Here is a 12,804-nt window from a genome sequence, read left to right on the forward strand (position 1 = left end):
TCAGGTAAGGGCCCACCAAGAATTGCACATAAACATTTGAGGAAAGTTCAAAACATAAGTAGAGAGTATCTTATATCAATATGGTGACAGGAAGTACGGCTAAATCTGGCACTTTACCATGGAACGCCATACAGCATCGACCAAGTGGGATCAAGAATGGTAGGATGGACGAATTTTTGTTTTGTTGACGAGAACGGAGTTTTCAAGGCTAAAAAGCATAACTTGCAGTTATGGAAAGATCCACCTTTTTATTCTTGTGGTAAGGCCTCTTATGGGAAAGATTATCATATGTTCATTGTATATTTTAAGGAAATCTTTAATAGTGTGATGTGTAATTTCTGATCTTTTTGAGTGGAGGAAATATATGATTACACAAAGTTTACAATTTCCAAATCAAAGCATTCAGAAAACCTTGGAAAGAAACAAACCCCCTTGACTCACCTCATTGACCCCTACAAAGCCTGTGACTTAGAGCATGCCAAAAACAGGGTGTGCCTCGCTCCATTAAACGCCAAGTGTAACTCTAGCATTAGAGATGAGCACCTTGGTTGCTTGGATTTATTGTATTGCGTGAAAACCTCAGATTTTTAGCCTCTGCTCTTGGCACAGCCAAGGTGTAAATTTAGGCAGTTTCTCCTTGTGACTCCATCATGTGGACCGAGCCCATTTGGGATGAGCATAAACAACACTTGGACACCAGTGGTTCTGCAGTGGTCTAGCTAGGATAAAGGTTTTCCGGGGGTTTTACTTCCTCCATAGGTTACTTCAAAGGCGTCCCAGGGCTTGATAAGGAGAGGATTACTGCAAGCCTCAGGAGATTTTACACAGACTCCACCACCCATTCAGTTTTTAAGGATGTGCATGTGACACTCCTACGCCTTTTAGAGGACTCGTGTTTCCCAACATGCCATTATTTGCTTATATTGGAATATAGATGAAGACACTTTACTTTCCTCTGTAGAGTGTGAGTGGAAATTAAAGGGAGAGGACCTTTCATGTTGATGTGGAGTTTTAACCTACCAGGACTACCAACCCATGCCTTTCCTTTCTTCCCTTTATAGAAGATTGGTGGCTCACCATGGAGACTCTGGTTATTTGAGGATGCCCCTCATCAAATTCACTAATCATAGTGAAGTAATACTTTACAGGCCTAGTTTTTGTGCTTGCAACAACAGAATCTTATCATAAAGCTCTTCTACTGCATGAAGATGAACATCAAAGGCTTTTTATAAGACTGGAAAACTCGTCAGACAGACCGTTTAAGACAACCCATGAGAATTTTTTTTTCCACACCTGATGGTTTATTCCTCTTTTTTTTTTTTGACATGGTAACAAAGTTCTGTACTTTGATCCACATCAAAGACTAATTTGGATCAATTCTGCATGATAGAAAGTGATTTTTAACAGATTATAGAATATTTTCATCTGCTGAGCATCCCTCAGTTTGTTATTCAGTAAGAAATGAAAATGCTTATGTTTAGTTTACCTTACCAACTCAGAAGAGAAAACACAAATGGATATCCAGGTACTTTTGCTGAAAATACAACAGAAGACTTCTGTGGTGTTCTTAGCATTGAGCTTGATTACAATGCTTACCCCGTCAGTTTGCAACAACGGAAAGACATTGACGATGAGAATGGTTTTACAGGTGAAGATGCTTCATCCAAGTTGGATTCAGAAGAGTAATGAATTTTGTAAACAATATAACATTTTATGTGAAACGGTTCCAAAACAAATCATGTTATCATGCTTTGTGCCCTCCAAATTTGCCCACTTTCTTAGCTTAATCTCAAGGGGAACACACTTTTGCACACCCTTCAGTGAGGAGCATGCCTATGCTATAAACAATAGCAACCACTTCTATTGGACTGGTTTTCCGGAAGTCTTGAACTGATAGCAGGGTTACACCATCCAGCTCCCACCTATGCTACCCCAAGAGTGCATTCTATTCCAGTAGGAGACGCAGCAGCTACAGGAGTGCCAGTTCCCACAACATTGGAAAGACCATTCCAGTTCAACCACATGTTCATTATGCCACGAGTTGGAATGGTATCTGCAGATGTTGCCATCAGAATGGCTGAAGCTATTGCCAGAGCAGTTACTACTGGAGAGTGTGCTATTCCTGCAGCTGCTGCACCCCATGGTCCTCGGGAGAGAGAACGAGAGACATGAAACTCTAGAGAAATAAGAAGTGCAATCCTTTGCCATGCTCTCTTTTTTAGGTGCAAGTTTGGGCATTTCCTTGTCACTTTGTTTGCATTGGTTTCAAAACATGATTCTCCCAATCTGTTCCCTTGGTAGGAACCCAAGTGGAAGCTTTGAGCTAGATTTGGTGGCAAGTGAGTAATCAAAGAGACGAGAAAGAGCCTCTCTTTTTTTTTCCTTTTTTTTTTTCTGAGAAAAAGATCCCTCTATTAGTTACTGAAAAGACAGCCATGAAGGGCTACATACATACTCGCCTCATGTAAAGGGGGGGGGGGGGGGGGGGATCAAGTAATCAAAAGAGGGGAAAGAGACGCTTCTCCTCCGGCTGGCCGCTCTATGAGGAGAAGACTCTGTCGTATAGGGGGAGGGAGGGAGTGGCGGGGGGGGGGGGGGTGGGGGGTGGTGGGGGACAACCATGCAGGTGGTCTGTAATGCCAAGTGGGGTCACCACCTCTATCAGTGAGAAAAGGGCCAGGTTTCTAGAGCCTCAAGAAAGCCTCCCGCTGCTTCCATATGTGGTCAGATCCACCTTGCAACTTTCCCCATTGACCACGGAGGGTATGATATCAAGCCAAATGCTCCTGATAGACTCTGCTGGTGGAGTGTGGGTACCCTCAGTGGCTTCGCTGCATCTGGCTTGCCATATGTGCCAAGCTACAATGCTATTGCAAATCTCCCATGTCTGGCATGAGCCTGGTGGCCAGTGGTCTGAAGGTGGGGGCTTTGACTAGTACTGCCGAAATGCGGTGGTGAGAGACCTGAAGGGCTAGCCCTCCCCCTGGCCCCATCCTCCTCGTAAGCCTTGACCACCTCTGCCTCTGTGCCCCAAGCGACAGTGTCACATGTAATGATCCGGGTCAAGGCCCTGTCCATAGTGAAGACGTGGAGAATCCACTGCCAAACCTGTCGAACCTTTGGGCAACCCCAAAGACAATGTCGCTCTGAGACTCCTGAGGGTGGCCGCACCTCGGGCAAGCGGCTGGCCGACCTCCAACTGCTATCCAAGTTTCGACCGTCAAGCTTTTGTGTGCCATCAACCAAAGAAAGAGGGTGATCTTTCTAGACTGAAAACTCTCCCAAAGCCTCTTCCAAAAATCTGAGAGGAAATGCTGTGTGAGAGGCCTTGTGTGACTGCCGATGTGCTGCTGGCAGGGTGCCATCAATCTCTAGCATCTGGATCCTGCGGCCTAGCCGCACTGTATATGCAAAGAAAGCGGCATCCAGAGTCACCTCCCGATCAGCGGGGTCATGCCAAGTCCACTCGCCTGGGTCCTACTGTAAGCACGTGAGAGGTCGGCACTCCCATATCCATAGCCACTAGAATCTCTCCTTGGTCGGTGGTGGGTCTATGTGCCACTCTCGTGCTCGAAATCCAATCACCCTCACCCTCTGTAAGGTGCAGCCACTGAAATCCTCTAAGGGGAGCTCGGATCTCTCTAATCTGCGATGGGATCCAATAGAAAAAGTGAGCGGACCATTGCCCTCATCCGTTCTGTAGACTGCCACAAGAATATCATGTCTGGTAAAAACACCTAGCCACATTGGGGGAGTCGGGTCTGGGATAGGAGTCAGCTACTCCTGAGGAATAGCTGAGTCGATGTCGATACTGAGCCTGTCTCTACCCATCCCTGTAAGGCCTCTCTCTTGCACCTCCAGGGGTAATTGCCTGTGTGTGATCCAATCTCCAAGGGACCTGGAAGGTCCTATGCTAAACGTGCCCCATGATACATGAGGTTGGGCCCCCAACATGTGGCTAGTGGGTAAATGGATTAGGGGGTTCCAGACCAATGGCTACCAAAGCCGCTCCTCTGAGGCAACTGGAGCTATCTACCTAAGGGCCGGCCTAAGGTGATTGCAACCTCGGAGTAAATTGGCTGCAAATTGGTCCTGAAAAGTTGGTGTAAAACTACAGGCTTGCATCTCTGTGAAAATCCATCTGGTATTCTGCGGCCAAGGGCCCCTTGGACTCGTGGTGCTGGCTGAAATCCAGGCCAAGAGGAAGTCCTTCCAAGGCTCACCACCGGAAAGGAGTCCTCTAACAATCAGCTTGCCCTTCAGGGCACGGCTCTGAATAGTAGGGTCAATGAGGCCTAGCCTCCCTCTACGTTTTGGCTGAATGATCACTCTCCGTGGCACCTTGGCCCCAGCAAGCCTCCCATCACTTGTCGGCCCATAATAAGTTTCGGATCAACCGCTGTACATGGCCAATACATGCTCGAGAGAAGGCCTAGCGCAAAGTGATGTACCACATGGTGGCAAGAAGAACTTGGTTCGCCATCACCACTCTACCTGCTAAGGAGAGCCTCGAAGAACTTGAGTATAAAAGCTTCTTCTGAATACTCAGAAGTAGAGGGGTGAGCTGCTGCTCAGGAGAGATATCAATGCCCACTTGGCATCCAAGATAGCGAAGCGGAGTGTCCCTAAGGATCCACTGGAAAGCCTCAACTGGGCGCCAAGTCGGGGTGGGTGCAGAGCCTACCCAAAAACCACATGACTTGTTCCAATTGATCTGGGCTCCTGATACGTGACAAAAGATCTCGATCGCTTCCGTGAATCTCTGGAGATTCCTCACATCTCCTGAAAGGTAAGCTGCATTGTCATTTGCAAACTTTGAGTCAAGTAGCTCCTCCTGAGTGCGGAGGGGGAGACGCAATCCCTAAAGCCCCGTCTCGTGGGCTGAGAGAAAACCACTCATGGCCTCGGGGCGACGAATAGGAAGTGGTAAGGTGCCAGAGGACAGCCCTGCCGTACCAAGTGGGAAAGGGGGGAGAATGAGAACCTGGCTGTGCAAGGTTGAGTAAAGTTCTGAAACCCCACTAATCCACTCCACAGGGAATCCCATCTGGCTCATTGTGCCCTCCAGAAAGCTCCAATCCACCCTATCATAAGCTTTCTCAAAGTCTAGGAGTAGCACTATGAGGTCCTGTTGCCGCATCCTGGCGGAAGCTGTCGCCTCCCACCAGAAAGTGAAGATGATGTCGAGAATGCTCCGATCATGAACAAAACCGGTCTGAGTGTCATGAATCAAGCCAGGGAGGAAAGGCTAAACTCTCCCCTGCTAATGGCCTTGGCCAAGATCTTATAGGCGGTCCCCAGAAGAGTGATGGGTCTCCACTGCCGGATCGCCAATCTGTCACCATCCTCCTTAGGAATCAAGTGTATCAAACCCTACCCTCTGAGAGCCTCTCTGGCATGTCACCTATGAGCATAATCTCATTGAAGGCAACTCAAGGGCCGCCTTCCATGAGGTCCCAATGACGAAGAAAGAAAGAGACTTGAAGCCCATCTGACCCCGGGCATTTGCCTATGGGAAGTGCCATCAATGTCTCCACCAGCTCCTCTCTAGGAAATGGAGTCAATAAGGAGGACCGAAGAGAGGGGAACTACCTCTCTCATGTGCCGCCAGACCTTCTCGCGCATGTCCGCCACCTGTGGGGATAATGGGACACCAGTGAGAAGAGATCGGAAAAAATCTGTGGCGATGGATCTCACATGGGGGGGATCGGAACAATAGCTCATCTTGGCCACGCAACTTGCGACCGAATGCCGTCTCTCGTCCTGTGGGTGCCAGAGAAAGAGCCTCTTTACGTGATCCTTCTTTGAATTTCGGATGGAGCAGCCACAAACATCAAAAACCTTAAAGAACAATTACAAACCATGTGTGGAGAGGGTTTACATGTCAATGGTTTCTTTTAACATGCCATCACTCTTCTTTTTTTTTTCGTGGAGAAAAGATCCTTCTATTAGTTACAAGCAAACAGCTATAGGCTACATGTACATTCTTAGAACCCTCAAATGAGGTGTGTCACGATTATGACTAACTCTCTTAATCTCTCCTTTATTAACTGAAAGGACACCTGTGAAGGGTCACACCCTTACACATTGGTCACTATCAAAGGACATGTCTATTAATTAAAAGACACACCCCTAAGTCCAAAGGACATAACCGTTGACTCAAGAGCCACACCCCTTCCCAGGGATGTGTCTCTTCACTTGTACCTTTTGGGCCTCTATTTAAGAAAGGCCCCTGTCTCAATGCAATTAAGTCAATCTTTCTATCAGCATTTGTCTTATGTTTATTAATTAAGTCTTAATCATGTTAATAAAGCTATAAAAGCTTTACAGTGGTATCAGAGCAAATTTTTTCCCGGACCAGCCGGTTATGTAGTGCGTGCTACGCTACCGGCGCGTCAACTCTACGCACCCTCACCCCGGTGTTGTATGGAGGCGGAGGAAAGATCTTCTCACCCATAGAGCAGATGCCTAAAGATTAAGCCTCGCTCAATTTTTTTTCCCCCCGTCCCAACCCGATGGAGTTCCTGCAGCTGTCCCCCTCTGCCGCGCCCTCGGTGGTTCCGTGAACACGCCTCGCGCACCCGGAGTCACTGCCCTCGCGCCTCGTACCTAGACGGGTCCTTGTTGCCCTTCGGCCTCCGTGCCTGGCCGCCCTACAGGCGAGTTCCACCCGTGGCGGTACACCTACGGGCACTCACTTAATGTCTTGGAGGGTCGGCGCGGCAGTGTTGGCAGGCATGAGCCCTTGCTTGCTTAGAGCAGCTGCCGGCCCTGAGCCCTCGCCGCCGAATAGTGCCCTTCACCTCTTCGCTTAGTCGCTGGCGGCGCCCCTTCGAAGCGGTGCACCTTTTCCCTCCAGTTGGCTACGCGATCCAGGCCGTCACGTTTACACCATTAAAAAAAAAAACAAATTTTATTACCTCATATTGACACGTGGGTCTCTCTGTGAAAAAAAAAAAAACCAACGGGTGTGCGCTAGTGTGAACCGGCACCCCTTTCCGTTGGCGATTCGGCAACCAACCCCCCCCCCCCCCCCCCCCCCCCCCCCCCCCCCCCCGGCTGTCAAGAGGCCGCCCTCTTCATGTACGTCCCTCTTGTCTCCGGCAATGGCTTTCTTGGCATGCATGTTGACTACCTTTCACACTTCTCTGGCTACCTTGTCTATTTCCAAGGTTTCTTTGGCGCATATGCTCGTGGTAGCCATTGAATGGTTCTTACTAGCGCAATCAAAAAGAAGGCATTTCAACTACTCTTGAAGCCTTCTCTGGCAACCTTTTCGTCACACTTAATACATGGTGAGCCAAAGCCTCCTCAAGCTCCTGGCAAGCAACTTCTCGGCGTACAACACCCACAACAGGTTTCTTGTCGTCAGCACAGTTTTGTAGAGACCACCAGACATGAAATACCTTCGTTCGAGCCTCTGCATGCTCGTCGCAAACATTCTCAGCATTACAACAGTTATGAGAAAGATCCATCCTTGAATCACTATCAACAGAAGCAGCAACATGAAGCTTCCAAAGGATCACATCTTGGAAAGAAATCAGCCATATCAAGATGGGCATCTTAGTGGCACGTGTGTCCAACCCTAGTCGAGTACTCGGTCATGAATGTTGCGACGTTGGACAAGTTTCCCCTCGCGAGCAATGCCCTACATTCAAGTCCTTGCAAGCTCTTGGTGGCAGTGTTGAAGACTTACTCATTCTCACGTTGTGCAAGATCCTTGAGAGGTCTAAGAGGCGCAAACAACCTCAACCTCCCCCTTCTACATTGGAACCCTTAATACCTGCTGAGAAAGCTGAAGATTCAGAAGATTCTTGTACATGTGTGACAAATACAATGTCCACAACTCCTTTTCTTGCCATGACCCCGGCAGAAGCACTAGCCTTGTCACCGCCCGTGCAAAATGGAGTCTTTGCCTCTGACCAGATACTTGACGCCGTGGTGAATGATGATTCCTCTTCAAAAATGAAGACTCTAGTCCTTACCTTCAGTGGTGCAAATGATAAATCAGCCGTAGACTCTTGCAGCATGACTTCAATCGCTGCAAATGAATCTTTGGACATAACTTGTCCCGAGAACAACTTTCTAAGCAAAGAAAAGCATATGGAAGATATTATTTCTTCATCTACGACAACCCTTGAAGACATCCGTGTTACAGACAAGCTAATGGAATCCCTTTCAGATTTCCAAATGATGGTCACTAACCAAATGCAAAGTTTGGTGACACAATCCTTGATATTGGAGATTCAAGACAGTTTGCTTATGGTTTCTCTAAAGGCAAATGAAGATTCAGTCTTTTCTTGGACAAAGCTCGATGTTACCAATGATGTTAACAAAAGTTCTACTTAAGTTACAGATATGATTCTCATGCTTTTGGTCAAGATGAGACAAGTTGAAGATGCAGTTAATATTCAGTTTGGTATATGCAAGATTGTTATGGTCAACAATAATGCCATGACATGGGATCTAGCAGCTAGAGCTTTGGATGCAGAAGCAATTCAATCATTTCCCTTCTTCCAGAGTCTCAACAACTACCCCTGAGTGTTATTTTAAGTGGGAGGGAATGTCACGATTGTGACTAACTCTCTTAATCTCTCCTTAATTACTCCTTAATCCCTTATTAACTGAAAGGACACCTGTGAAGGGTCACACCCTTACACATGGGTCACTATCAAAGGACATGTCTATTCATTAAAAGACACACCCCTAAGTCCAAAGGACATAACCGTTGACTCAAGAGCCACACCCCTTCCCAGGGATGTGTCTCTTCACTTGTACCTTATGGGCCTCTATTTAAGAAAGGCCCTTGTCTCAATGCAAATAACTCAATCTTTCTATCAGCATTTGTCTTATGTTTATTAATTAAGTCTTAATCATGTTAATAAAGCTATAAAAGCTTTACAAGGTGGAGATAATCTGGGGGAGGGTATTTCCTCCATGTCTGGCCACTCTCAGAGGGAACCACCTCGTACAACACCCGGAACTAAAGACCTAACAAGAAGCCAAGAGGGGATTGTAGTGTGCCATATGCCAGTCTTTGGCACCTTCCAAGAATTCCCAAAGAGGAGGTACTACTCCTTCTATGAAAAGAGGGGACATGCAGGCTGTTACTATTTGAAGGGATTCCGTCAACTTCATCAGCAACAAGCCCCATACCCCACCTCAACAACCCCTAACCCCGCCCATTATGCCGTTGCTTCTCTTATCGTTCTGCCAACCTTCTGTGGGATGAGTCCAATGATACCAATCCAAGGGATGAGCCCAATGATACCAATCTTCCACTTCCGTGCACAATCATACACCAGTCCTTCTGGCAAGCCTTCAAGGATCTCCATAACCATCCCTCTTTATTAGACAAATCACCTTCCTCTCCCTTCTTGCAATCCAAACCACAGCTTCCAACCTTCTCCGTGGAAGATCTACTCATGAGAATAAGATGGTGATGAATCTCTTTGATCTTTTCCAAATTAGCCCAAGTGTCCGACAATGCCTCAGTGCACTCGTGGAGCAGCTTGACAGTAAGCCACCCAATTCTAGTGGTGGGAAGTTCCACATTGGTGGGTCCCCACTTCCTACAGGTGCACGCATTGCGGGTTGCATGGGTATCAGCCGCACCAGCCCTCCCCTTATGGACTACCGGAGCCCCGCCTGTTCATGGCACCGCACTTTCCAGGGCAATTGTTGATGGTGGCTCTGGGGTACACCTAATGCGAGAATTCACACTCCGTGCAGTGGGTTTCCAGATAACGAGACCAGCCAACTCGTGTGTTCGGATGGCCGACCAACGGGAGGTGACTCTCATAGGCCTAGGGGAAGGCATCACTGTAATAATCCAGGTTATCCAATTCTTTCTTGACTTTGTGGTGATCTGGCTGTCGGAAGTCAGGAGGGCTTACTCATTACTCATTGGTCGGCTGTGGCTTAGAAGTAGTTGAGTACTACATGATTGGGGTTTTGACCATTTGTGGTGTTAGTAGCCTGGACATTTCCCAGTATGAAAGGGGTATGGTGGACTCCAGGATGTTTAAATATTTGGAAAGTACAAGCTTTGGGAATGGGGGATTATCCTAGAATACAAAGGACCACACTCCTAAAATTTAGGAGAGTTGCTATTTTTGGCCCAACTCCGATGTAAATTCTGTTCGCATCATTACATCTGGAATTGAGCAGATACCAAGAGTTGGCAAAGTGACTATGACAGAATGTCTACCAGTTGGGATATTTTTAGAGATAAAGTTTATGGAAGGACCCATCTCTTAGATTGGGACATGTGGCAAGAAAGTGGATCAAAGTGAGACAAGTGGCCTCACACTTGTCACTCCAGCTATTGTGTGGCTCTCTACTTGTCATCATAGCCTTCTCTTTCCATTTTCACTCATGGGAGCCCCAAATCTATGAATTGGAGCCCTCCCTGTTCATTAATGGAGGCTCTCTTGGTGTACACTAGCCTCTACCACCGTTACAGGCTGCCCCAATGATGGCTACTCTCTTTCTCTCTCTCTTGAAGGCTGCCCATAAAGAATACCGGCTGTTGGGGACTGTTTTGGAGGCTTCCATCGCGAAGAAATACTGAAGGCAAGGGTATTTAATCATTTATTATGATTTCTAGCCATTGCACTTGTTGTACCAGCCCTTGTACTTGATGTACCAGTCCTTGTACTTGTGGTACCACCCATTGTATAGACTGTACGAGCTTTTGTACTTGTTGTACCAGCAATTGTACCTGTTGTACCAATCAGTGTACATGTTGTACCAACATTTGTACTTGCTGTACGTGCCACCGTACCGGCTATACCAGCCACTATACTTGCTGTACCGGCTGAATGGAGGAGTGTTGTACTTGCTGTACCAGCTCTATTGCATGAAGGTCCGTGGTTTTTGGGGAAGAATCAGTATCCACACGGAGGTATATGGATTATATTGTTGGTTCGCCATTTCTACGTCGTGTGTTCCGGCTTGGTAGCCTCGTGTTGGGCTGTGTTATGGCATTTGTATATGGATAATCCGGCATCTCCCGTGGGGAGAGTAAGGCCCTCAAAGCTTGTACATGATATTATTCTCCTTGGGTAATAAAATACTCCAAGGGGGCGGGGGGGGGGGGGGGGGGTTGGGGGGTTGGCCCATTCCGGCCTCTATGTGGTATCACATGTGCAAGCTCCATTTTCAGCATTTGTGGTTGTTTTGTCCAGCTTTTATGTCTTATGCAAAGTGATGATGGATATGTGTTAAGGTTGTGGCCATGTTTAAGTGTTTTAATATGCATTGATGGTATCAACAAGTGTGTCAAAGGCCCTAATCCCCCGGGCACCCGCTGCGAGTTTCATTGGTATCAGAGCATAGGCTTTCTTGGAAGCGAAGGCTTCCTTCTATCAATAAGGAAGAGAAAAGATCTCAAGTGGGGACCACACGTACCATCATTGCTGTGAAGCATGTCCAGCGGCTTCATAGCTTATGAAGCAAGAGCATGAGCAGTAGACAACTTGTTGATCTAAGGATTTATGAATTCAGAAAATTTTATCTTGGAAGTGTGGAGTTGGCTTTATGTGCACACGTTTAGCACTCTTTCCATATGGATATTGTGGATTATATTATCGAGCTTACAGGCAAGCTATATGGAGATATATCTCGGGATATCTTAAGGATATGGTGACGAGATATTTCTTTTGGCTTCATGACCAACCTGGCAAAGAAAAGCTAAGTATACTTTGAGTTTGCAAAGTTGGTGCTTTTACTATTTACTATGAAGTGTTTTTGATGTTCACTAACCCTTGTATAGCCATGCAAGGAGAAAGGTGTTGTTGTTTGCCTTGAGATGGTTTCATGGAAACATTGTTTATGGCTCCCTTTATTGGGATGGATTATATCTATGGAGATTTCTTTCCTGGACGAGATTTATATAGATATTGGGCTTCACAAGCAATTTCTATGGACGAATCTGTCCGAGTTTATAGAGAAGAAATCTTTGGATATCTCATGGATATGATACTTTTATGGATAAAGTCCACCTCTACACCAAGGTGTGTCGTTAGCACGGAGTATGTGGTAAGAGTTATGGTATACAAGGATTATGGTATACAGGTCTATGGATTCCTGGACTTCTTTTCTAGGGATTTGGATCTATCCTCAGGTTTATGGATTATTCTTTTTGGCTCCCTTTATTTGGGATGCATTGGACTTATGAAACTCATGGTTCACATTGTCAAATCCCCAAGGATCTCCTCGTGATCGTTCTTGGTACGAGACTCGAAACCTGCAAACAAACGAACAAACAAACAAGGGGGTGCAGGCCTGACTCACCTCCCAACCATGACAGCCGTGGGCAAGCCCACAGACTTGGCTGTCCCCACCGAGCCACGAGCTGAGCTAACTAGGTTGACGTACCGACCAATCTCCTCCTCGAGACGTCCCATACCGCCACGAAGCTGCCCTCGCGGGCCTCGAGATTGTTGCCGGCCTCGGCTGCATAAAGTAGGTGCACGTCTGCACTAGATCCATTCTCCAAGACCATAGAGCTCTCACGAACTCGCGAGACTCTCTATATCTCAATAACTAACCTTGGCCACCCTTTTATAGGCTCTTGACCGGTCATCGGGCGTCCACACTTGGGCGCCCGCCCGTCCATACTTGGGTGGCCGCCCGTTAGTATATCCCTAACTCAGCTCGTCAATTAGCCTGCCTAGCTCCAAGCTTCCCCAAGCCTCGAAACTAGTCTTGTGTGTGTGTAGCACACGATAGACACACACTGTGCACATGACATACTCCCCTTTCTCTAAGAGCTCACTCCTAAGCTCACTAAAAAGCCAG

General features: G+C 47.1%; 1 protein-coding gene across 1 annotated transcript in view; it reads left to right on the forward strand.

Moving 5' to 3' along the window:
• The window catches only part of VPS34 (vacuolar protein sorting 34), a 133,600-nt gene that overhangs the window by 38,475 nt on the left and 82,321 nt on the right, over nucleotides 1-12,804 (forward strand). The window contains exons 7-8 of the mRNA XM_086818209.1: nucleotides 91-259; nucleotides 1,526-1,648. Coding sequence (XP_086674335.1) covers nucleotides 91-259; nucleotides 1,526-1,648 — 292 coding nt within the window. The remainder of the gene's footprint in view (nucleotides 1-90; nucleotides 260-1,525; nucleotides 1,649-12,804) is intronic.

This window comes from Cibotium barometz, chromosome 24 (genome assembly GCF_041138505.1).
Source record: "Cibotium barometz isolate CiBa-2024 chromosome 24, ASM4113850v1, whole genome shotgun sequence".
Classification (NCBI taxonomy): Eukaryota; Viridiplantae; Streptophyta; class Polypodiopsida; order Cyatheales; family Cibotiaceae; genus Cibotium; species Cibotium barometz.